This window comes from Podarcis melisellensis (assembly GCF_964234715.1).
Source record: "Podarcis melisellensis genome assembly, chromosome: 6".
Lineage (NCBI taxonomy): Eukaryota > Metazoa > Chordata > Lepidosauria > Squamata > Lacertidae > Podarcis > Podarcis melisellensis.
The window spans coordinates 35,336,219-35,362,807 of NC_138538.1; the positions used below are offsets into that span (position 1 = coordinate 35,336,219).

Here is a 26,589-nt window from a genome sequence, read left to right on the forward strand (position 1 = left end):
TTTCTTTCCCATCCTCTCCAGGGTACAGTCTTAAATTTTAAAAGAGGCTGTAAGAATGTATACAAATTTGCCAAGGTTAATACAGTTACATGGCCTGCTTTATGCTCTAGGCTTACTCATGCAGCTGAAAACACTAGGGTTTGTTTTTGTTTTTTTACTAGAATTTATTTATTTTTTTAGCAGAGCTTTTTAGCCAAGACTCTTAGCCAGGCAAAGAATGGCAATCCTTCCCTTTCTCTTTTACTTTAAGATAGCACTGAAGAGCTTTTACATTTAGTGAAGTGACAAAACTCCTTTGTTCAGGGGCTCTTCAAGAGGCTCTAGCAGGCTTTTAATTTGGCAGTAGAGAATGAATTAGATTTTTATCATGTTGAGGCACCCTGACAACAAAAACTTCCAAAAGATGTCAGAAATATAACTCTACCATTGAAATCATTATTATTTTTTAAAGAATGCATCTATTTTGTTTCCGAACCCCACAAATTCAAGCTAATGAAAACTCCTTAGAACTGATCTTCCCGTCTCTTTGGCAGACAAATTCTGAACAGCAGGTGAAGTTTGGTGTATAGAAAGGCTTTGGTCAGTATACAGTTAACACACAGTTTTAGGTTCCCACTGGGATGGTAAAATCTATGTCTGGCAAGTAGGGATTCGCTTTAAAGAAGCGAACAGATTAGCACGACTTGAATAAATTTAGCAGTATAAAAGGAAGTGGAGATAATCAGTAAGAAGGATAGAACTTGGTAACTTAGAATACACAGAAGAGAAAGAAAAGAAAGGACACCAGAGTAGGAGAAGAAGGGAAGTCCTTAGGTGTTTTGTGTTGTGTTCCTTTGGTGTTGTGGTTTGGTTTGCATTTTTCTCCTTCTAAATCTTTACTTATTGTTTTTGAAGTCTATGTAAGAACACAAACTAAAAAAGACTTTGCTTTTTAATAAATAAATAAATCACAAAACAACTATAGTGCTCAGTTAAATGCAGTATCTCCAACTTTCCATGCTTACAGGAAAGCCCAGCTGAGAACATCATGGCGTTTTCAGGACATGCCAGCACCCAGGAAGGCTGCAAAGTAAAGACTCACGGAATGAAAGGAAAAAAACCACAAACACAACTTGGCCACCTTGAAAGTAAGGTGAACACGATAAAAACATTGCATCCCACCCAGCAGAAATGCACCAGAATTTCCTTTCCCCTTCAAAATCTTTTCAAATGCAATTTCTAAAATGAATGAACGTTCATGAAAATTCATGAAGAACAAATGAACCTACAGAAATGAATGGGAGAAATAAGTGAAAATCTATCCTTTCCTTTGTCGTAGGAAACTAACAAGAGACATTGCATTGCTGCCAGTGGCGTAGCGTGGGTTGTCAGCACCTGGGGCAAGGCAAGTAATTTGCACCCCCTAACCCGTGGATTTGTGCCCCCTAACCCGTGGATTTGCGCCCCCTATCCCTAACCCCCAGATGTTGCGCCTGGTGTGGCCGGCCCTCCCTGCATCCCCCACGCTACGCCACTGATTGTTGCACATATATCCCAAGCTGTGAACCTGCTCTAGCAGTGGGAGAGCAGTCTTCTTCCAGCCGTGCTGAATGTCCAAATGTGTAGAAGTCTGTTTGGATTAAATTTGAAATTTGTTAGTCCATCCCCATAAGAAGAGTCTGCGGGATCAGGCCAGTGTGGGAAGCCCCCAGGCAGGCCCTGAGCACTCTCCTGTGGTTTCCAGCAATTAATATTCAGAATCATTACTGTGGTCAACTAGGGGGACAGAGCTAGTAGCCACTGATAGGCTTATCCTCCTTGAATATGTCTAATTCTCTTTTGAAGTCCTGCCAACCTAGCAGTTCGAAAGCACATAAAAGTACAAGTAGATAAATAGGTACCACTCCAGCGGGAAGGTAAATGGTGCTTCCGTGTGCTGCTCTGGTTCCCCAGAGTCATGCTGGCCACATGACCTGGAAGCTGTACACCGGCTCCCTCGGCCAATAGAGCGAGATGAGTGCCGCAACCCCAGAGTCGGCCACGACTGGACCTAATGGTCAGGGGTCCCTTTACCTTTACCTATGTTTGTAGCCATCACTGCCTCATGTAGGAGTGAGTTCCATAGTTTAATGATGTACTATGTGAAACTAATCCTTCACTGACTTCTGGCGCTGGTTGCTACCACGCAGGAATCTGACTAAAATGAGTTATTGTTGTGTGCTTTATCCAAGCGGTAATGACACAGAACACATACAGGATTTTTTATTTTTTTTATTTTTATTTTTTTTGCTTTTGCAGGGAGCAGGAACAGAGAGAGAGAGAAATTGTTTCAATTTTGTACAATTGCACATGTTCAACCCAATAATTTAACTGGATGGCTTGTTTTTGTATTGTTTTTTAAAGTGCAGTTGAATTTAGCTAAGTAAAGTTGGTTTTCTCTTATCCTTAATAGTTCATGCAGTTCAACAAATTCGGCCACACACAAAAAATCAATAATGAAAAACAAAACACACGCACAAATCAAATTGGACAGATATATATCTGTGCAGATGTCCATGGCTGTTTTAAATGGATAAGTATACTGACCTATAACCTAGCAAAACTATATGAGTGGCTGGGGAAACCCAGCCAGATGGGAGGGGTATAAATAAATTATTATTATTATTATTATTATTATTATTATTATTATTATTATTAGCAGCAGCAGCAGCAGCAGCAAAGAAAATATTCTAATACAGTGCAGAGCTTCTAAATACTAGTTTCAGAAAACCACAGAAGGGGAGAGTTCTCTTCTGCTCAAGACCTGCTTGCAAGCTTCCTACAGACATCTGGTTGACCCCTGTGAAAAATACAGCAGGCTCTTCTTATGTTCTTATATAATGACAGGTGCATAGCCCCACCCTTGTATCAAAGCTGGTGCAAGGGGTGGGGTGGAGGGGGGGACCTGGCCCATTGGGTCAAAAGGGTTCCACACTCCTGATTTTGGATAAACAACTTGTTAACTAAGTCCAGGATGAGCCAATGACTCTCCTAGCCACACAGGGAGGCCCAAAGGGGTGAGTGTCAATGCTCTGAAATTTGGCAGGAACCCAACAGTGGCTGAAATTGCTAGAGCTAGAAACCTTGACATTTCCCATTCCCACATTGCACCATTATAGAACTAAATTCATACAGCTTCGGTAAAGCTCTCCGCTTAAAGCATATAAAGCATCCCACAAATAACACAACATGTCAGCCATGATACTTTACAATTCTATGATTCTTCCCCAATGAATGAAATGCGGAGGGATAGGCCAAAGTCTTCCATAAGTTAAGATGGAAGACCTAAGTAGTAACTTTCCTAGCAGTACCTGCTGCAAATCTGAAGGTCTGAAAATAGTAGCTGACAGGAACAAAAAATAAACTGTCAGTCATAACAACTTAAGGTTAAGATTAGCTGAACTGTGCATTTCCTCACTTTTTAGAGCTTAAGCTGAAGAGGGCTTTTAACCTCAAACAGCTTAGTGTAACTGAATCCGAAGTTTCTCTTGAAAGTTTCTGCATATGGAGACTTAACTTTTGATGAAGATGGCTAAGAAAGGCTCCATTTGCAGACATCTTATCTCTCCCCCACCTCCACTTAATAAGGGAGGCAGAGGAGTATGAAATGACTCGATAATGAAAGGTTAGAGCAACACTCAAAGGTAAAGGGTGTATGATAAAACTTATGAGATATCATAACACAGATTTTTTTTCCAGAAATCCACTCAAACAAACAGTTGTCAATGTGAACAGGTAGGTGTTATACATCAGGAGAGTAACTGTGAACAATGAGGTAGAAAGCCATTCCTATGGTTTAATTAACTGTGGCTAATTAAAGTGAAAATGAAGGCTTCTTGTGGCTTTGTAGGAGAGGGGGTGCGTGTATCCAAGAATTACTGTGGCTTGTTCACATTGGACTAAGCCGTGGTTTAGCAAATGTTAGTGCGACATACCTCAATTCTCAAGCTATCTTCAACTTCCAGCAAGAGCCCTTATTTTCTTTTCCTTGACCCAAGTAAATTACTGTCCCTGTTTTTGCTTTTGGGGAGGCTTTGTTAAAATGTTAATGCATGCTGTTTGATATATGATTCTTAGGGTCAGCTCCCTCCCCACCCCTTAAAACAGAGGGAAGCACTGCTCCAATCCCCAAGGCACCACCTGGGTCCATCTGCCAAGATTGGTTGGACAGATATTAACATGGGGGGGGGGGAAGCAACCTCTGTCTAAGTAGCACTGCAGGGGCAGCATGACAAATATCTGTACTGCTGAATGCATTTTTATTATTCTGTACCTAAATATTATCCTTGAAAATAAATATAAATATACAAAAAAATGCATAAAGTCTCTGTCTGGGGGGGAAAGACAACTCTAGTCTAAATCCATTTATCTCAAAGCACTTTAGAAACATGGAAGAGAAAACAATTTGCAGGGTTGGGAGCTGAAACTGTGTCTAACATCAGAAGGGATGTTGATAACCCTAACATGTTTTCTCGGTAGTAACATTTTGCTGGAAGAGTTTCACAGGGAAAATAGCTGTTTGCTTTACAATAATCATTGTTATGATTTGAACTCATTCTTCTCGATTATTAAGATTTATTTTAAAAGCTCCAAAAACACATGGCTGTTATTAAATTACTAAGAAGTTCAATGAACAACTTGTAAAGAAAGAAAAACAATGTTACAAATCAAATTTCAATACATAATGAGATGAGAATTTCTCATTTACGATTCCTAATTTTGTAGGAATTTCTACTATTTTTAAGTGTGTCATAGCAGACAGGTAAGATGATATTTGAATCTCAGGATGAAATGAATATTTTCCCATCTGATTCTTTTCACTTATTTAGCATGCATGTGAAGAAACAGACTTTGAGGGAAATTTATACTGGTGGGGGAAAGCATGTATCCTTCAGAGAGAGAAAAGAAGGAAAGAATTAACTATGGTTCTTGAAACTAAAGGAAATTACTGCTGCTCTGGAGAGAGAAGGCAGCACTTTTTTAAAAAAAAGGTCTATATGGGTAACAATGTGGAAAACAATAAGCCTCTTTCCATGTTGTACTTTTTTTGGTAAGTCCGCAAAGGGTCCATCATCAGTGACAACACAGGCACTAGCCAATAGGTGCACATCTCCATCTCAGTAATACTTGTACTTCACGGTGAGGGATTTTTTGAAGATTGCAGGAACCTTCTCATTCTGTTAAACTAAGTGGTCATAAACAGCTATTTTGTGTTAGTTAATGTCTTGGTCTAAGACTGAAACAGGGAAGAGAATTTCTTAGAAAGCGAGAGGCATTTGAAATTTAAGCAATCTGCCATCACTGCAAGCTTCTCTTCCTGCAGCAAATTGGGCTTGTTCCAGGCTACCTTCTCTGAAAGATACATAGACCATGCTTCATCTGTAGCTGTAATAACAATCAGAGAACAGGCTGTGCAGAGCACAGAATCGATAGGCAGTGTAAACAGGTGACACAGAGAGGAGATTGGGCCATAAAGAATAGGTATGAAACTGCTCTGATTCCCTATGCTGGAGTGGGTGCTGTCAGGGCACGCTATTTATCCTGCTGCCAGATCATTCTTCTGTGGCTAATTGCATTTTCCCACCTTCTAATGAGCTCCAGATCTCCGGCAAGGAGCCATAAAAAACCAAAGAGCCCCAAGCCACACCAGGATAAAAATAAAAGAAAAAAGTGGGTCAGCAGTGGCATAAGAAAATTAGGCACCTGGCATGACAGTGGAGCAGAGGCCTTTTCCCAGGGAAGGGAAGTTAAGCAGTCAGCAAAATTTATTCCTGGAGAGCTAGCATGCTAATTTTGGGCAGCTCGAGACCACGTTTACTCCAGCTCCCGCAGACATAACAACATGGATCCATAAAATCATGAAATCTTTATTTCCCTGTGCAAACTTTATTGCACAGATAGTCTGCTGTAGTTTTGCAAGGAACATTATGAAAACTACACATAACCAGAGTAAAGAGGTGTTTCGATTCACAATGGAAGATTAGCTGTTACACAGCACTATGACAATTTAAAGAATTATTTGGCAGATAGGTGAGTGGAATGTGATAAAAGTAGAAGCTTAACTTTTTAAAAAATCATGTGCTGGTTTTCATCTGCTCTTTGTGTTATTCGCTAGTTGTATAATTAATGGGTGGTATTTGACGAAGTCATGCTCAGACCAGACCCACTGACACCAGCTCCTTAGAAATGCCAGCTCTGCTTCAGCATCCTAAGATGACTTGGGCTGCATACGCACAATGTTTTATTCTGCAATCACTGGTGGCCAAGTAATTTTTTCCTACATAATCGGCACACAATCTAAATTTATTGTATATTTCTTACCCCTGAAAAGAGCTTTTTGGGAAACTGGTTTCATTCCAAAAAATAAAAGCTCATTGCAGACTGATTCTGCACTACCCTTCAGTGTGTCCATTTGAAAACAGCTGTAGAGCCCCCCAGCAATGGAGGCCGTGTAGCCACACTTGCCCAGTGATGTTTTGGGTGGGTGCATACCAAGATGGCAATAACCACTCCTTTCTTCATTCACCTGGGGCACATGCAGGGTGGAAAGGGGGGGGGAATAACCTAATCAAAGGGTTTTCAAATGCATATCTCGTGACATGCGTATTGAAACAAGGTACATTTTGATGGGGGGATCTGAATCAAGAAGTGCTTTGCAAAATCCAGAGAAGTGTGAAATCTGAAGGATAAGCTGCATCCTGATCTGCATATTAGTAGTCCAAGAGAATTAATCAACACTCTCAAGGAACCAACACACTTTTCACTTTAAGGACAGATTATGCCCCCAAATGCATAATAACTAGACCAATACAAGTGACGCTTGAGGTGTGGGAGATTACTGATTTTTGGAAGTGCTTTGAGGATGGAAGAGTGATGTGAAGCTGAAATGCGAACTGACAGACCCAATGAGAGAATCCATGAAAGGAAAAGTTCCTGGTCCCCCCACATCCATTTTCAATTGTGTCTACCACTCAGAGTGATGACACCCTGCTGATTAAGTAGACTTTTGTAGAGGAAGAGTTATCTGTAAACTATTGCTTTGTGGAGAAGGATGATACCTGGAATCCCAAGCTTCTCTGTCACCCTCAATTTAATGTTACCCATGGATATTATATTTTTGAGGAACCATTCTGCAACATCATGGTAGTTTCTGCAGTTACCTGGGCACCTAATTCTCCAATACAGTTCCAAATTGTTGTATTAACTAAGAGAGAGTGGAGATCTGCCAACAGTTTATCTTTAACCACGGCTTCTTCTATGAGAGAAGAGTACTCAATAACTACTTTTAATTGGAAGAACTTTAGGGGGTTTGTTAAAACAAGTAAAATAGGTACTGCTGGACCCCCATATTGGCTGTTCCCTTTGAAAGAAACATACTGTGATTTGAAAAAGGGATATATTCAGCTTAATCTGTAGGCTATGATGCCAGAATTGAAAAGCATAATGTAATGGAACCTCATACCATAACAATGGGTACAATTAACAAGCAAATTGATCCTCTAATTTGGAATGCCATGACTTTAAATTATATAGAATATCCAGTTGTGGGATCCCATGTGCTTAAATTGAATCAGCCTCAAGAGATTACTTTGTAGCCTCAAAATTCTATAATCCTGGCCCAACTGCACTGGCTGCCAATTCATCTCCAGGCACAATTAAAAGTGCTTGTTTTGACCTATAAAGCCTTAAACAGCTCAGGACCGCAATTCCTCAAGGATGTATCTGACCCAGACCCTGCAACTATAATCTAAGGGCCTTCTTTGTGTGCCCAGAAAAGTTCAGAGAATGGCAACACAGAACGGGCCTTTTCTGTGCCTTTGTTACATATCTTTAGGCACCCAGAAAAAGCATTCTTCTTCTTCCAGGCCTTTGGCTAATTAAACAAACTGTGGTGGGGAATATTGTTTTCGTTTGTTATAATTGTATGTGCTTTTGTGTTATTATATTGTAAACTGTAAATCTTTGGATGAAGGGCAGTAGAGAAAGTTAATAAATAAATAAGATAAAGAAGAGATGCAGATCAAGTGGTTCATATTTGCAAAAAAACAAATTCTTGAAAAATCCCTAGTCAGGGGGAGTATATTCATGGTCACACATTGGAGCATAGATGGTAATGGCCAGATGACAATGGGAATGGGTCTATCTTGTTAGTGGCAGCTAACATTGCCACAAAACTCCAGTGATCTGCATGCGGCTTTCATTTCATATTATGCATCTGTGCAAAGAGAGGATCCTGCTCTAGAGAGCATGTATAATGAGAGTAATAGTTTTTTCTTCTCCTGCAACTGCCCCCCTTTCCGTTTCTTGCTGAGCTGGAAGAAACCTCCTATCAGTTCTATCTGAGAAGGCAAATCAGAGAGTGTTTAATGCTGAGCAGCAGGAAACCCTTTGAGAGCCTGGGGCAATCTCCTGCACTGTATGCAATGCTTTTCACTCCAGTTTAGCTGTTATTTTCCCTCCAGAACTTTTGGGGGGAAACACATTATCTTGCAGGAGCATATATGCATTGTAAAAGCACAGAGCTTTTGAAGCCTGGATGTACAAAATAAAATTAAAACCATGCCCGATTCTGACTGACCTTTAACTGAGCAGCCAAACACGTTCTTTGTGCCATTACTTGAAAGGACAAAGTCTTTCTCCAGAGATCTGCAATTGCTACTCATATCACTTGTCACACAAATACAGACAGACAGAAACAGCATCATCCACAAATTGTTTTAAGAAATGCACAGACAATTACTGTGTTGCCAGACTTAACTCACACTGGGGAATTCTGTCTCCCATGTGTGATACATAGTCTTTGGCTCTGTATACATCAGTGGTTAATCTCAGCGGTTGATCTGGATCCAGTGTGTTCCCACTTCTGCCCTGAACACATGATGTTAGCCAGGATCCACAGGCACCTACAGGCAGAGTTTCTTGGAAAACAACCACCCCCCTGTGTTTTCATGTGGTTTCCCACAAGCCAGCCTCATTCTGATTTGAAAAAAGTTTTACTTATTCAATGCTTGGCGAATCTGAGGTGTGAACAATGGAAACATTTGCTGGGGGTGGGCCTAAATATCTGGTGTCTGTAGTGGGTGTGAAATACCACTTCTGCCTTTGACATACAGTGCGGGATAATTTCACTTCCAGAACACTACTCATAGAATCTTAGAATTGTAGATTTGGAAGGGATCCTGAGAATCATCTTAGTCCAACCCCCTGCAATGCAGGAATTTCAACATGCAGTTCCCCATCTTATCTAATTTATCTATCTGAAACCATACTGGACATTGCCTAGCTTTGCAACTGTGCTAGCAGTTTTATTGATGCCTTTCTGGGTCAAAGGAAAAAGGAGGGGAGGCAGAGCACCCTTTCCTTCTCTCTGCAACCCCTGCCCCTGCCCCCAATTGCAAGCCTGATCAAGGTGGGAGCAACTAGTTCACTTTTATCTGCTGCTTTAAACAGGATCAGTAGCCTGTTTCCATCCCTAGTCCCAGAAGAGAAGGGCTAGGAATGGAAGCAAGGCTGAGCATCAGGAGGAATTACATGTTCGTTCCTCATAAACATCATAAGCAACCAAAGCAAGAACCCTCTGCTTGCTCAGTCTTGCTTCAGCCTTATACCGAGTCAGACCATTCTTCCATCTAGTTCAGTATTGCCTACATCAGGACTGGGAGCAGCTCTCCAAGGTGTCAGGCAGGGGAGATGCAAGAGACTGAACATGGGACCTTCTTCCATGCAAAGCTGATACTCTGTCACTGGTCCTTCTCGAGAGAAGGGGGAAAATTGTCTGCCATGATGGCAATAGCATCAATAAAACTACTTTGCCCACTGAAAATACGCTGCTGAAATAAATAAATAGGAGTGGACTTTTTGATCTCAGTTCAGTTCTGCTACTGAAAACAACTCCCTTGACTCATAATATGCTCAAAGGAACCCTCTTCTTCAAAATATCTCTTTTCCATCTGGCTCTGCTTGGTAAATCTTGGGTTTCTTGTTAAAATACACACACACACACACACATCTAAAACTTGCAATTCTAGATTTATTTATTTATTTATTTATTTATTTATTTATTTATTTATTTATTTATTTATTTATTTATTAATTAGTGGCTGGTACCCCTTGGAATCCTAGTAAGATATGAATTAGATTCAACAAGCATGAAGTTTGTCTGTCCCTGCCAAGGCTGGCACTTCCATGGGGTGATCTGACTGCCTCCCCCTCCCTGCTGTTGTGCCACTGCCACTGGCGCCACAGCACCTTTGCAGTCGCTGCTAACACGGCACTATCATGGCTTGCACTGCATTGTGGCAGCAGAAGAGGCGCAGCTGCAGGTGAGGTGCAGTTGTGGTGGTGGGGCCAGTGGCAGTGCAGGCAGCGAAATAGGCTGGATTCTGCCAACCACAGCAAAACAGGCCCAGGCCACCCTGGGCCCCTGCTCTAGATTAAACAATAGGCTGCTTTTTAGGGCTGTGGAGCTGTTGCAGCCAAAACTCAGATCCCAAACCAAATCAGTCCAATTCATGTCAACCTGAAATTCAGCCGGAGGAGGTTGAAGTAGCCCTGAATTGCACCAGGTTGGATCAGATCCACCTGGAACAAGCCCGGATGGCCAAAAGTTGGGTGATGAGGAAATGGGGTAATGAAGGAAACACAAGATGCCTGTGTCTCCTCCCCTCTCCACTCTCAGCCACATGCTTAATTGTGGCTTAAAGCCCTAAATAAACATTGTGCAAGCCCCCTTTATTTGATTCAGGGCATGGATACAGGTTGGGTCATTGCTGGATCATCCTGAGTCAGATTGGGACCACCTCAAAATTCAGGTCCCAAACTGAATGGGGGCTATGCTATTTTTGCCATGATTTATGCACTCCCGAGTAGAATCAGTGCTTTTCAGTATATGGTTGGAGGGGCCCCCATTTTTCTACCACCACACTGCTAATGATTCTAAGCTTTTCAGGCTACTGACCTGAGATGTGGTAAACGTCTGCTCCTTAGCTCTCTGACAGCCAAACATCAAATCAGATAATGAATTCTACCATAGAAGGATCCCACGCTCATTTCCATCCCAGTTAGAGGCCAAGTGAGAAATCTGTATTCTGTGCTCGGCACAGCACATCGCTACTACTAATATTCAATGAATAATTAAAGTTTTTAAACTCACTTCTGCCTTTCACACATGTATTATTAAATGGCTACTAGAGAGAACTAGACCTGTTTTTACTGCTCATTACTACTAACACCTTAACTGAGCACAGAGGGGGGGAAACATATTTTTATCATCTTGTCACATCAACTGCAGAGCATATTGCAAAAATAATCTGCATGGGGATGATACATGCACTCAGCTTTTATGCCACCATTTATATGAAGTATGCACATGAATGTCTGCCATCGGGCTGGCAAAATGGTTGTCCTACAGTTGTAGCTAAACCATATCAACCATCCTTGGTGAGGACTGTAAGCATAAATTCCATCTTATCTCACATATAGATGCTGAAAACTCTCTGCCAATCAAAGCTTTCCAGTAATCCAGTATGACCACAGGCAATATAAACATATTTTAAATATATAAATAAATGTGGACTGGTTGAATTGGGTGGCCACACAGTACAAAGATTCTCTGAAACAGTTTCAAACCCAACAGCTTCTATTCCAGGTGAAGGGTTTCTTTCTAGACTTACAGGTTCCAACCAGAGTGATTTCTCTGTTCTTTGCCATCATCCATAGAGGATAGTTACCCAGACCCCTGTAGAAAATTCTGTGGTAAAGGTCCTGAAACTGACAGACTCTTGCCCAGATCCAGACCCTCAAAGGGAGCAGCTGCACTGTTCCCTGCCAGAGGCAGAAATGACACTTTACTCATAGAAATTACTCAAAGCTACTTACGAACCGACCAGAAATACTAAAACCTATTACAATAAACATAATCAATGGTTCCCAGCTTAAACATACTACTAGAGGCTATGTAGAGCCACTGTACAAAATCTACACAGAAAAGGACGATGGTTTTGTTGACTCCAAGTAAAACTGCTAGTGAAGTTCACCAGCATAGATACTGACCTCATTGCTCAAAGGAGAGGTGAGCATTACTAGATTCAGGAGCTTATAATTGTCACTTCAAAAGGAGAGGTTGGATGGCCATCTGTCATGTATAAACTAGTTGAGATTCCTGCATTGCAGGGGGTTAGATCAGATGACCCTTGGGGCCCCTTCCAACTTTGCAATTCTATGATTCTATGAGAGGCCCCCCCCAAATTCTTATCTGTCTCAGATTAAAATCCAACCCGGAGAAGAATTTCCAGTGTACTCATCTACCATTTCCAATGCCTCCATACACTCCCCCCTCCCACAACATTTACCCAGCTGTGGCAGCAGCTGAACAATCATATCCAGCATTCACTATCCTCTCTTTTCCATCAGGCTATTAGTGCACAAGGAAAAAAGGGCTACTTCAGACATGTAACTTTTCCCATTTCCACAGCAATTCCAAATTTGATATCCAAAGCTATGGCTCCAAAAGTCAGCTATTATGTCCCCCCCTTTAAAAAACAACAACAAACATTACTTATTTTCCAGTCCAATCCAATGTGAGCTAAAAGAGGTAGACCCCCTCACTAATTTTATGGCATTTAAACAAAATAGATTTCTTTACTTAGGAATCTGGAAACGAGATGACTGTTTAGGGCTTTTAGATCTGTCGCCTTGTCTAATCGCCACCTTCCTGTTCAGCATGTGCTTGTTCAAGAACAATCATTTTTCTAAAATCGGTTTTCTGAAACTGAATCCAATCAGTCAGGCCCAAGCAGCGCACAATGTGAAGGCACCACAGAGCTGCTTTCAACAAGCAGCTGCATTTAAATAGATGCATACATCAAACAATGCGATTAAGGTATTTCCACATGAAATAGGGGTGGCATTAGGCTCAGCAAGGCAATGAATTTCCAGCCTAAGTTGCCTAAATGGATGCAGTCAAGCAGCTTTGGCTTGCGATCATTAGTCCTCATCATAATACCATTCTTACTTTAATAAAAATCCATCACTGTCGATGAGGAGTGGGGAGTGTATGAGTGGGTAGATCTTTAACAGGTGCTCTGTTCCGCAGCAGGAAATCCAGTGGATACATTCACAAAGCAATCAAGCTATTTACCAGCAGGAGTGGAGAATCTCAGGCCCAGGGCCAAATGCAGCCCTCCCAGCTTCTTAACCTGGTGCTCGGAACTCTCCCCAGACTCCACCCCCTTTCTCCAAGCCACACCCCTCCCTGGCCCTGCATTGCAGCCTGCTTGGGTGTTTTTGCCTGTCTTGGACTCACAGCTCAGTTGTTGCTTTATTCCAAAAATCACTACAATGCCCAAACATTGATCAGGCTACAGAAAACACCAGGCTTCCTCAAACTCGGCCCTCCAGATGTTTTTGGCCTACAACTCCCATAATCCCTAGCTAGCAGGACCAGTGGTCAGGGATGGTGGGAACTGTAGTCTCAAAACATCTGGAGGGCTGAGTTTGAGGAAGCCTGGGTTACATGGTTCAGAAGTTCAGAGCTCTAAGGAACAAGCTAGATGCATGCTAAGATTTGGTTCCAACATTTGATGTGTAAATGAGCTTCCCTTTGGAAGAGCAGTCATCTGTGTGGTGGTTGTCCTGAGCCAAGCAAGCAAGCAGGCACTCCTGCAAGTAGGTTGCATGGTCTACTTGCATGGACTCAGCCATCACAACATTCTACGAGAAGGAGTCAGCATAGCCAGCTCACTATCCAATTTAGCTTCAGGAAGCGCAATCGCATCAGGAGGATCTACCATGACATTTGGGGCATCTGATGACACTGAGTTGTGACTGTCTCCAGGCAACTCACCAAGCCTCTCCCTAGCATCCAGATCAGCACCTCCCAAACCACAGGGCCCTTCCCCTAGATCCAAGCTCTGCATTCTCATCCCAGTCCTCCTCCTGCTTCAGAAAAGCCCTGCAAAGAAGTCTCAATGGGACTCATGAAAAGGGTTTGCCTTCTGAATTGGCCACCAAATTAATTTTCAATTCTGATTTTATTTTATTTATTAGACTTATATACTGCAATTCATCATAAGATGTCAGGGTGGTTCACAGAGTTTTGAGGCCAGATCTGTACAGGGTAGCAAAAGATCAGATCCATTACATACTAGGATCACTTCTCCTTCAGAGCTGATCCCTCCAACATTTGGCGCTTCCTTTGAAGTTAAGTCACCTAGTGTCATGATGATACAAGGCAGAAACAAAGCTCAGTACCTTGCCCAAATCAGGGATCATGGCTTTGCTCAAAATACAAACAAACTGCAATCAATAAGCCAAAAAACCCAGCCTTTAGCTACAGAGCAAACCAAACCTCAATCCCTTTTTTCCTGATATGATTCTGAGTCAGCAGTCATGGTTTGTTTCCTTCTAGCAAGGGCAGGGAGCGTCAGGAAGCAAATCACACAGTAAGCTATGTCTTATGGCTTGCTGTGACATGCAAATATGATGAATATCTAAATACTGCAAGCCTTTTCTATCCACAGAATGCCAGCTCCCCCTATGCAAAATCTTCCCCAAACTGGGGCTATCTTCATTTACAGCAACTGTTCTCCTTCCTAGGAATCCCCTGATGGATTGCACCCATGAGATCACTTGCGGAAACTGCAACTATTGTAGGCAAGTTCTGCATTCTCTCCAAAATGATATTATTATTGTTACGTTTATCTTCATATGTACCTGGCTGCAGGTTAGCAAGATGATAAAGGGGCTGAATGCTCATTGATTGTTTGGAATAGTCACACTGGGAGATATAGGTTAGTTGTGAGCAGTGATATCAGGGATTATAGGATTAGAATTGTTTTATCTATAGCGGGGAATGGCAGAAGTGGAACAGGGGTCTACGTAAGGTCATACATTAGCAAATGCAGCTGCAGTCTAACTCTTCTGCATCTTCCCTCATATACTTGATGCACAAATTTACATTGCTAAAATTAAATTGAAAAACATCAATGTGTGGCCCAAATATGTCCCACAGATGGTAAAATCAGCAGCTTCTGGATGCAGACGGGATTTTGAAAAGAATCTACAGAGTGAGAAGGCCTAAAGCAATTTTCTGTGCTCATATGTAAAACTGAATGCAGTGCATTATTGGTTTATTATGTACCACATTTTCCACAGATGTAGTACAGAGAACTTGATAAATAAATACATAGATACACACATAAATAAATAAATAATCACCACACATGGGAGTACTTCTGTAAGTACTGTATTTTTTGCTCTATAACTCACTTTTTCCCTCCTAAAAAGTAAGGGGAAATGTGTGTGCGTCTTATGGAGTGAATGCAGGCTGCGCAGCTATCCCAGAAGCTAGAACAGCAAGAGGGATTGCTGCTTTCACTGCGCAGCGGATGATCCCTCTTGCTGTTCTGGCTTCTGAGATTCAGAATTTTTTTCCCCCCTTGTTTTTCTCCTCCCAAAACTAGGTGCATCTTGTGGTCTGGTGCGTCTTATAGAGCAAAAAATACGGTAATTCCTACGTATGGACTCATTAATATAGCCCTAAGCGGGGTGGAACAAAACCAGGAGTATTGCAACTTTTAAAGGAAATGAAAGATGGAGCAGGCTTGTTTTCTTCTGCTCCAGAAGGCAGGACCCGAACCAATGGATTCAAGCTAAAAAAAGGAGATTCCAAATCAACATCAGAAAGAACTTTCTGACAGTATGAGCTGTTTGACAGTGGAATGGACTCCCTTGGAAGATGTGGTGGGCTTGGAGGTTTTTAAGCAGAGGTTGGATGGTCATCTGTCATGGATACTTTAGCTGAGATTCCTGCATTGCAGGAGGCTGGACTAGATGACCCTAAGGATTCCTTCCAACTCAACAGTTCTATGATCTTGGAAATAATCTGTGTGCCTTTCACAGAGCTCGCTATGTGCACGTGGCCCTCCCACTTTATTATGCACAGAAGCAAGTTTAGAACACAGTTCCTATGCCAAAACGCAGGGAAGGGTCACCAAGCTTGATTGCCTTAATGCCAGACCATGATGGGCAGAAACCAAGGGCAGAAACACAAACTGTAGAGGCATTACTGCAGTGTGAGATGCAAGTACGCCGCAGACGTGGATGGAATTGATATCCAAATCAGGAGATTAATTTGCCCAAGTTCCACCAGCTCTCCCCATCGAAAGAAAGAACTTCTCTTTTAAATGATGTGCAAAACAACTTGCATATGAAAATGACAGAAATGTTTTGTTGTTGTTTTTTTGCAAATTGGATGGCTACAATGCAAGCATACCTTTGAGACGGGAGCATCATTTGCCTTTATTCCCCGCAGACAGGCGTTTATTATGCATCTCTCTTTCTCTAAATTCCAACCACACTTCGAGACACATGCTAGACAGCAGAAATGGGATTTAGGCACCTGCGGTAAACTAAAGAGTCTCCCCCAAGCCTGTGAATAGGAAGAGCACCAGAGCAGCTACTCACTTTTAATTGCTCCCTGTAGCATGGAGCAATTAGGGAAGCAAGTCTCAGGCAGAAATCCTTTGAAGTCCTCATATCCTGAACTCCAACTGCCTGCAGCTCCATAGCTCTCGGTTCAGATACAGCAGAAAACAGTGGGACAGGTTTTTGGCATGCACGACACATTAATGCCGTTGTGTGCTAACTATGTTCACGACTGCCCACCTCTGAAAAATCTAAATTCTACATTGCCATGTTTAGATGACTCTGTGTGTAGCAGAAGCTCATCCTCCACCCAACGGCATACTTGGGAATGACCCATGCTGACAATGACAGAAGCAAGTAGGTCAGGTATAGATTCATATTCCTAGATGCATATTCCTAACTCTGGGGTTGCAGATGACTATGGGGTTGCGGTGCTCATCTCGCTTTACAGGCTGAGGGAGCCGGCGTTTGTCCGCAGACTGTTTTTCCGGGTGATGTGGCTAGTATGACTAAGCCACTTCTGGCAAAACCAGAGCAGCACACAGAAACACCATTTACCTTCCTGCCGGAGTGGTACCTATTTATCTACTTGCACTTTGACGTGCTTTTGAACTGCTAGGTTGGCAGGAGCTGAGACCGAACAACGGGAGCTCACCCCATCGCGGGGATTCGAACAGCCAACCTTCTGATCGGCAAACACAAGAGGCTCAGTGGTTTAGACCACAGCGCCACCTGCGTCCCACGAATTGCCAATGCCACTCATTTTAAAGCCTCCAGGAAAAGCTCTCTCTCCCCCTCTTTATTAAAACACATTTATTCAAAAGTTACAACACAGCTTCATCCACTGCCATAATATCACAGAATGATCACTCCATTCCTCAGTCCCATGTCACTGTCATGTTGGCTCACCAAATACTCTCAATCTGGTTTACTGGACATTTTAAAGTAATATATCCCCTCCACAGCACCTCTGTGATGATGGTGGCATTAAAATATCCTGTTCTTTTTCAATAAAAGAGAAAAAAGGAGACCAAATCATGCCAAAGGAATCTTTCTTGGAGATGCCTTTGATTAGATGAATGTGAGGCATTCTAATAAAGCAATGCTCCAGGTGTTATTAATCCAAGCCTTTATTGGTATATTAGAGGCTTTCTTCCATCGTTGGGCAATAACTAGTTTAGCTGCTCTGAACAGGAAGGAAATTAATTCTTTAGATTTAAGGGTAGAATTTGGGGCCAAATCTAGCGATAGTAAGGCAAGTAAGGCAAGGAGAGATAGGTTGTTTAGTGATTTGGGGGGGGGGGAGTCTGATTCAAAGCTGTTTACAGCTTTAAGCATTAGAACTGTACCTTCAAACAGACAGAAAAATAAACTTGTAACTAGGTACAGTTTGTGGAAGTGCCAGATACCAAAGCTCCTCACATTCTCCATCAGATGAAGTTTCAAGGAATAAAGCCATAATATGACTTCTAACCTTAACCAAGCTTCGCTGCAGCAAAGACGTACATATGTTGGTAATCTCTCCAAGTCAGGCTGCAGGCTGAAATAAGTTGGAACGGGCAGAAAGCACTCTTGACAAGAACTGCCACCTGCATATACAGCACCAGGCCAGAAATGCAACAGAAATTACAGGCTGCAAAACTGAATCAACAGCCGAGGAAAATACCAGCGATGACCAAATGGCTACCCACGATAAGAAAATTTGTGGGATTTGCAACTTGAGTCAGCCCTATGACTAACACAAATAAAGAATTAACCCAACTAAAGAACACTTCCAGTTCCTTAGAATTAAAACATAAGAATCAGTTTTAAAATCCAAAAACTAAAATACAAGAATCATGGGAACATTCGTCGATTTCTGAGGTTTATTTGCTACTTGTTCAGGCAAAAAGGCATGTTGCTACAGTATTCCCACTGGACACAATGAACAGGTCAAAATGTAAATATCATAAGGCTAAGCTTCAGCTGAAAGCCTTAAGCTTGGGGGGTGGGGGACAGACAATAGTTTTATACCTTAGTGAGCAGAAGTTCTCCATAGTTTGTTATTGCCCATTTGACACATCTGAGTGAACCATACAGTAGTTAATGGTACACCACAAGAGCAGAGATGACTCCTGCTTTGCTCCTCGCCTAGCACAAGCAATAATACACAATGCCTGGAGTATCCTGACATCTGAACCAGGAATAGTGGTTTATTTTGCTCAAACTCTAAACTCTCAATAACACACCTTGGCTACACACCATGGTTTGTTTGGAGCAACCCTAAGCCAGAGGTCATGTTTATTGTTCCCACCGACAGCAAGGGAGAAGCAAAGCAGGAATCACCTGCACATCCATGATAAATCATTAGCTGAATCACATTTTGTTGAGTTTTGCATCCCATTTAAAACGTGATAATAGCATAGGAAGAGCCCCGCTAGACCATGCCAAAGACTCATCTCATCCACCAGCCTGTTTTCACAGTGGTCAACCAGATACCTATTGCAGCAAAGCGACTGCACTTCTTGCAGGGAGAAGACCCTTCTCTGCACATGGAACATTGAGCTCTGTCGCAGAGATGTCCACTTGGGAGTTGCATTTGCCTGGTGTCATTTTCAGAGGCTATTTCAGGTACAATAAGCACAAATGGGAGAGTGCCCGCAGCATTCCAGCAAGTTCTACCCAGCCACCCCATGCACATTCGTTGTCGTTTCTGAAAACACTACTATGAGAACAACTGCAGAGACAGATAACTCTGTCCATGCATTTGGAAACCCTGAAGAAACAGGACTACCAAGCGAGCAGAGAAAAGCTGCCCATGTGTGCAATCACATATGTGGGAGTCATTTCAAATATTACAATGAATGTCTGTCATTCAGGGACTAAGCCTGCTGCTGCAATGCTGCTCACCATTCTCCACAATGCACATTATAGGTGTGAAAGGGGCTTGAGTCTGTCTCAGAAAGGAGGTTTATGTTGAAGAAAAACTCAAGGGTTCTGAAGTTTATGCATCTTTTTTCCTAAGGTACACTCGCAATCTGCCAATGCCTTTCTTGGCTTGGGCAGCCAGGAAATCACCCTGCAGCCAGGCTCTTCTTTGAGACTTGGCAGGTGCCAAACCTCATGTGCTCATGTGAACTCCACCCAGCAGGAGACAGTGTTGAGGCAAGAACCTATGTAATGTTGTTTCTTCCACCTTCTCCAATCATTAAAATGGCCTTTTGCAGAGAGGAGGAAGGGATGAGGGTCTGAGGTTCATTTTTACTGAGTTCAGTAAGTGGCTGGCTTCCCCCTCCCTCTGTGCCCAGTGTCAAATACCTGCTGGCTTTATGCAGCTGTTAAGAGCATTGAGAGAGCATGCTCTGAGAAAGAATTCTAAAATAATAGTGGTGTTCTGTCTTTAGAGTCCATCTGAGTACACCCCTCACACCTGGAATTTTGAACAGACTTGAAATTCTGAAAAAGTACCAAGGGCACCAGTCACAAAATGGATGCTGTGTATAGGAGAAGCCAAAGCAGTGTAAACAGCAACTGAACTGGAAGAGAAAACAATCTCTGCTGCACTGTAGATTTCTGAGGAGTATTTATGGAGACTTCTTGCAGGTGCCATAGGAGGTACTTCTGGACACAGGGGTGACTCCTGCTCTAAACCTCTCAACATAAAAAACTGAACCTTCTTCAGAAGTCCAGTTGGTAGCATCTTGCAAGTCCTCAGAAGGTCTGGAGATGCAAGAAGTCTAATCCTGCGCACACACTTTTAGTCAAAGTGTTGCAATAAGAAACAAGGGCAGATTCAAGAGAGATTGTTTGGCTTACCTGAATGGCTTCTGTGGTGTGATGAGGCTAGAGTCAGCCTTCCCCATAGCGTTATAAGGCAGAGAGAGAGCACCAATACCCCTTTGCTCAAGCTTCGGATGTCCCTCTCACTCATTCTGCCAAGGAAAAAGAAATTGCATTAAGATCCACATGTCATAGATAAGGCGTCTACAGGTCAGAAAAATCCCAGCATCTCAGACTAGATCAAGTTGCTGTTTCTGGAACAAACAAGCTTTATTTTAACATATTTCAGCAGTTCAAAACTAAACGAGTGGAGCATATGGCACAATTGGGGATCCTGATAAACCAGGATTTACTTTCAAGCAAATGTAAATTAAAGTCCCGGAAGACCTTTCCCTCTGAAAGTGGGAAGGTCAGGCCAACATACACAGGGAGAGGTATGTCCAGAGATGCTGGGGGCAGGGCCTGCATCCAGGCCTGAACATGGCCATGCCCTCACACAGCCATAATAATAATAATAATAATAATAATAATAATAATAATAATAATAATAATTTATTATTTGTACCCCACCCATCTGGCTGGGTTTCCCCAGCCACCCTGGGTGGCCTCCACAAAGACCAAAAATACACTAAAATGTCACACATTAAAAACTTCACTGAACAGGGCTGCCTTAAGATATCTTCTGAATGTCAGGTAGTTGTTTTTCTCTTTGACATTTGATGGGAGGGTGTTCCACAGGGCAGGCGCCACTACGGAGAAGGCCCTCTGCCTGGTTCCCTGTAGCTTTACTTCTCACAATGAGGGAACCACCAGAAGGCCCTCGGCGCTGGACTTCAGCGTCCAGGCAGAACGATGGGGGTGGAGACGCTCCTTCAGGTATACTGGGCTGAGGCCGTTTAGGGCTTTAAATGTCAACACCAACACTTTGAATTGTGCTCGGAAACGTACTGGGAGCCAATGTAGGTCTTTCAAGACCGGTGTTATGTGGTCTCGGCGGCCGCCCCCAGTCACCAGTCTAGCTGCCGCATTCTGGATTAGTTGTAGTTTCCAGGTCACCTTCAAAGGTAGCCCCACATAGAGCGCATTGCAGTAGTCCATAGCACACAACGACTATGTTTGTATTTTCTCTTTTCACAAGTAGTTGTAAAATATAGTCCAAATAACTTTGGAGCAAAATGAGCTTCTTTTTGGTGCCAAAATAAGTTGGTCCAAAATTCAGCCCAGGAAAGGGAATTGGTGGCATAAAAGAAGATCTGTGTGTTCCAAATAGATTCCTGCCACTTTAAAAAACACACCATTTTTCCAAGATTCATTCAGCAACAACAGGCTTTCTTGTGAAATAATAGAAATAAGTATTTGAATAATGATACTTACCTCCTACTGGGGCTTCACAGCTATTGTCTGTGCATTGGACAATCTCATATAGACTCGGTATTTGCAAAGAAGGGCAAACATCAGGACATCTAAAAAATGAAAACAAACAAAGAAACAGCTACTTAAATTTACAGTGGACAGCGTCTGCCTAAAAGCACCAGTGAATCATACTGCCCAAGACAACACTCTAGAATAACACATACAGTAGCTTGTAAACAGAGGCTAATCCTCTTTGCAGAAACAGTGGGTTTATTATTATTATTAGTCCCTCTCCTGCCCTCCTCATATTTCAGCTAACATCATGGGTGCTTATTTTACAGAGGACAGTCCTCTCTTTGAAGGGTTGAATAGAACACCTGAACAGAAATCTGGGAAGGCAGGAAAGTGATAAAAGGGCAGAAGATCGCTGTTGAAGGAAACCAAAGACCTGCCTAGTCCAGCATTCTGTCCTCCTTAGCTGCAAGACTGTCAGGTATTATTCTTCCCTTCTTCCCTTGAGGACAGTGGTGGCAGCTATTTTTGCCAGGGTAGCCCACTAATAGGATAAATGGAACATTTGCACTGTGTCAAGTTCTGTGAGGCAGATTGGGGAGAAGAGGATGCACCAGGCAGCTTGCTGCTAGGAACTTTTTCCAGTTCTTTCTGGACTCTACAAAATGACTGGCTGAGAGCAGCAGCTAAAGGGCAATACAGTAGGTGAAAGGGGCGTGTCCATTCATGTAACTCCAGCTGGAATACATCTATATGGGGATCACAGTCAAACTGCTCTATACTTTGGATGTGAGAAATGTTGTTAAAAATGGGCCCTTGCGGAAGTGATTTTTCCCAAAACAGGTTGCGCTTATTGTAAAGTGCATTTCTAGCACCTAAAGTTATTGCATTTTGTTTCCTTTCTTTTTTTGCCTGCTGTCCAGAGCACCAGATCCTACGGCAAGCCTATAGCTGCCATCCATCCTCCAACCACATCCAGACACTCACACAGGACATCCACCGCTTTCACTGGTTCAGATTTAAAAGAGAGGTAGAGCTGGGTATCATCCACATACTGATGAACACCCTGCCCAAACCCCCTGATGACCTCTCCCAGTAGCTTTATATAGATGTTAAAAAGCATGGGGGAGAGGACGAAACCCTGAGGCACCCCACAAGTCTGAACACTCAGGGGTCTGAACACTCATCCTCCAACACCATTTTCTGGACACGGCCCAGGAGGAAGGCGTGGAACCACTGTATAACAGTGCCCCCAGCTCCTCTAGGCGGTCCAGAAGGATTTCATGGTCAATGGTATCAAAGGCCACTGAGAGATCCAGCAGCAATAGAAAACAGCTTTCACCTTTGTCCCTAGCCCACCGGAGATCATCAGCCAGCGCGACCCATGCAGTTTCAGTCCCATGAATGAGGATGTCGAAATGTTAAGGGACAGCAAGCAGTTGCAGAGCATAGTCTTCTTGCCTGTGCAGTCTCCATTTACCAGGGATGGGGGGGGGGACGACAATTCACAGCCTTGTATATCACCTGCTGCGATTTAACGGGGTCCAGAGTGAACAACCACAGAAGCTGTAAAACTTTAGTGCCCAATCAGAATTTATTAACAGGGAGCTGGAGAGCGAGTGTATGTTGTTTGTGGTGATTGAGAGGCCTTCCTGGGCACAGGGCCAGCTCACAACTGTTCCTTGTCAAAACATAACACTGGATCTCTAATGATTTATCTGTAAGCATTTTAATCTGTCGTTCTATGACAGCAATTCTTAAACTCTTGTTTTATTGTGGCCCACTATTCTAATTTGCTTGTTCTTCAGGAATCACAATACAGTATTTGCTATGAGGCTGCCTGAAAGGCTTCTTGGATGAGAACTAATCTCCTTCCAAACTCTGAAACGGCTGTAGCGAATGCACAGAAGAGGGAGCATAGTTTGTGTATGCACCATATTACTGAGTTGTATTTGTTAAGCAAGGCCAGTAGTGGGGGGCAGATCCATTACAGTGGATGAGGCATTGCCCTACCAACCCCCACCTGCCCTCAGAGAGCCCTTCCTTGCCTGCTTTCTTACTTAGATGTAGCCCAGGGTATGGCAGTGCCTGCTGGTTTCATCCCCCACAGACTCAGTGTTGCCCTTGTTCAATTCATCTGTGAGGAGCATGGGGACAAAATTAGGGCCACATTAGCAAGAGGGCTTGTTGCTTAATATGAGAAGAGCTATGAGTCTCAATGGATGCCGTTTACTTGATGACCAACTGCACCATCCCCTCAGTAGAGATGCTGGAGGATTCTGACAAAAACAGCAAAGGGAAGTGGAAAGGTTGCAGGTTGTATGTTCACCTGTGGTCAGGAATGGAACTCAATCCAGCCAAGATAATCTGTATTCATTCGCATTGATGTTGTTTTAAATATGCAAATGATACATAATTCATTACTTTGAATACATTGTTTTTGACATTTCTTTTACATTGAAATGAATGCAAGTTACACAAATAGTTTCATAAATTGCATAACTTATGTTAACTAGCAGATTGTGAGATGGCTAACACAGTATTTGGCAGAAACTGAACTGCAGCAGAGCAGAAACCATGTGGATTATGATGAATACAGGTTGGATTGGAACTTGCTGCCTTCTTATAGCCCTACTCCCCAGCGCCTGCTGTCTTATAGCTATGCTATTATGGTGATGCCATGGACTGGCTGGATGCAGAGAAGTGGTGGGAGGCACCAGCCAGGGTTTGCAAGCCCCCTCCGCAGAGGCTGGCCCCTCTCACTGTCCTCAGAGCTTGCTTACCGGTAACCTCCTTTGCCTGACATCCAGACAGACCAGGGAGATTTTGATAGGCGACATTTTCCCAAGCGTGGGAAAATGCACACCCCCCTCTCCTCCTGCTTCTTCAGGGAAAAGAAAAGTAGTCAGAAATCTATTTACATGATGTTTATTTCTGACATTACAGCACTACAGACAAACACGTCCTTTCAGTTCAGTTCTTCCAGAACATCTAACAAACTTCCTGTACATGCGCACACGGAAGGTTTCAAATTGCACTCTTCACAGACAAAACAAACAAACAAACAAAAACTCTTCACAGAGACTTTTCCAGCCTGTGAACTTCCTGGGAAATTCTTCTTTCCCACAGATAGGCGCATCATGTGATGTCAACAATCTGGCTGTTTGCAGCTGTGATGTTTCCATATACTGACACCCCCATGGGAAGGAAGGCCCAGAACCAGGGGAGTGGTGGTGGGACAATGATGAGCGGTCAGAGGGAGAAAGAGCAGGCTGTGAGGAGGAGGTGTCAGCAGCAGGTGACAGGGTTTAGTGAGCAAGAAGAGTCTGTGACAAAATACAGTTCAGAGTCTGAGGCTGAAGCAGAGGCTGGAAAGGAGGGGGTCGAAAGCTTGCTGAAGAATCCAGGGAGCCTCCCCCTCCTGCTGAGACCAGCTCCCCTTCCCCCTTGGTCTCCAAGAACACATAGAAAAATGAAAAGAGGTTAGTTGTGCACAGACACAGTTTGAGACTGTGTGGGTTAAACCCTGAAAAGGAGTGCTTGCAACTGCTTCATCAGGGCAGGACCTCCTAGGAAGAGTTGCTGAGACCACTAGGCTGGAGCTCTGTGGTTTGTTTTCTTGAATAAAAAGAAATCACCTCGGGTGATATATTTTGTTGCTGACCGATTCAAGCCTTGACAGGTGGGCACTCAGTTGTACAAGCACAATCACAAACCCTTCCAATTTTCCCCTATTCTCAGATAATTTTTTTGTAAGGTCTCATAACATGCAAGTCATGCTATGGCATGGGAATCAATGACACAGACATTACAGAGACTAATGATCAATTCAAACAGCCTTCTTCGCATTTTTCTAGTCAGACAATGGTGAGATCCATTTGCAAAGTGGTAGTATAAAAAGGTCCTGCATGAATTTCCAAACTAATAAGGAAAATGTTGACTCACAGCCATTTGGGATCCTTTTAGCGACCCAATTTTATATGATTCTAGCTACAAGCTTATTCAGAACTCACAAGGGGAGCCTAGAATAGAAAAAGCTCCCAACACATAGAGGGCTATGAGAATTGCAACAGAAGGAAAGGAACCAGGAAGCAGAGCCTCACACTCCCTTCTCACGCAACAATAATCTCATGAGGAGGAATGTTGGAGAGAGGGAACAGCCGAATCCAGCACGGAACCAGGGGTACACAAGATGACTTCTAAATGCGTTCATGTGAATTCATGCTTGTTGAAACAAGTGGTTTTCATGTACTTTTTCAATGGTAATCCTATGACCAACACAGATCCATTGCCCACTCAACCACAAAAAAAGTTAATGGAGCACCTACTGAGACCCAACTTTTTACATAAATTCTGACCTTGATTTGGGATGTCAGAAAACAGCCTACCTCAGTCCGAAGCTCTTCATAGGCTGCCCAGCTCAACTCAGAGTCTTTCTGAACTATTTGTCATTCCCACTTCCTCTCAGTTCCATTTTCAATTAAGCAACAGGCCGCTAGCCTGTTGCCTCCCAGTACCCTGAAGTGGACTCATAGTGGGCCTAGCCAGCCAGGAATCTCATCCCTTTACAGGCAACAGCAGCACAGAACACAGCCAAACCCCCCTAAGCAAGGAGACCGGGAGCAAGCAAGGAGGCAGCTGCCAGCTAGCTAGTCCACCCACCAATGCTCTGTCCCAGCTGGGGCACTTCCCTGTGTCTGCAACCCCAAGAGGAGCAAAGCAGGCGATGGGGGGGTGGTAGGCAGGCGAACGGCTCCTTGGAGCATCCTGTGCTGAGCATGCCATGCCAGAGAAAGCATGATGAGCAGGAGTGGGTGGTAGGGCAACCCAGGGGAGCTATCAGGTAGCATCTTTTAACCTGGCAGCATTCCTCTCCACAACAGTTTTAAGCCAGCCCACCTAGGATGAAATTAAGCATCACAATAGTGACCTGCCCTGTGAGATATTTTCATTCTCCGGAGAGTGCATTTGAACTTCACCTGCTCCTCTTCTTCATGAAATGTATGAAAACAGCAGTGCCTA

The 26,589-nt window shown here is 43.1% G+C and overlaps 1 protein-coding gene and 1 long non-coding RNA gene across 2 annotated transcripts in view; one reads left to right on the top strand and one right to left on the bottom strand.

The window, feature by feature from the left end:
* The window catches only part of LOC309372701, a 243,752-nt gene that overhangs the window by 206,684 nt on the left and 10,479 nt on the right, over positions 1-26,589 (top strand). The gene's annotated exons all lie outside the window — the stretch shown is intronic.
* The window catches only part of TAFA3 (TAFA chemokine like family member 3), an 88,490-nt gene that overhangs the window by 35,194 nt on the left and 26,707 nt on the right, over positions 1-26,589 (bottom strand). Inside the window, exons 2-3 of the mRNA XM_081916490.1 lie at positions 21,577-21,665; positions 20,239-20,354 (exon numbers count right to left, since the gene is read on the bottom strand). Of these exons, the coding sequence (XP_081772616.1) occupies positions 20,239-20,353 (115 nt within the window). The 5' untranslated portion in view covers position 20,354; positions 21,577-21,665. The remainder of the gene's footprint in view (positions 1-20,238; positions 20,355-21,576; positions 21,666-26,589) is intronic.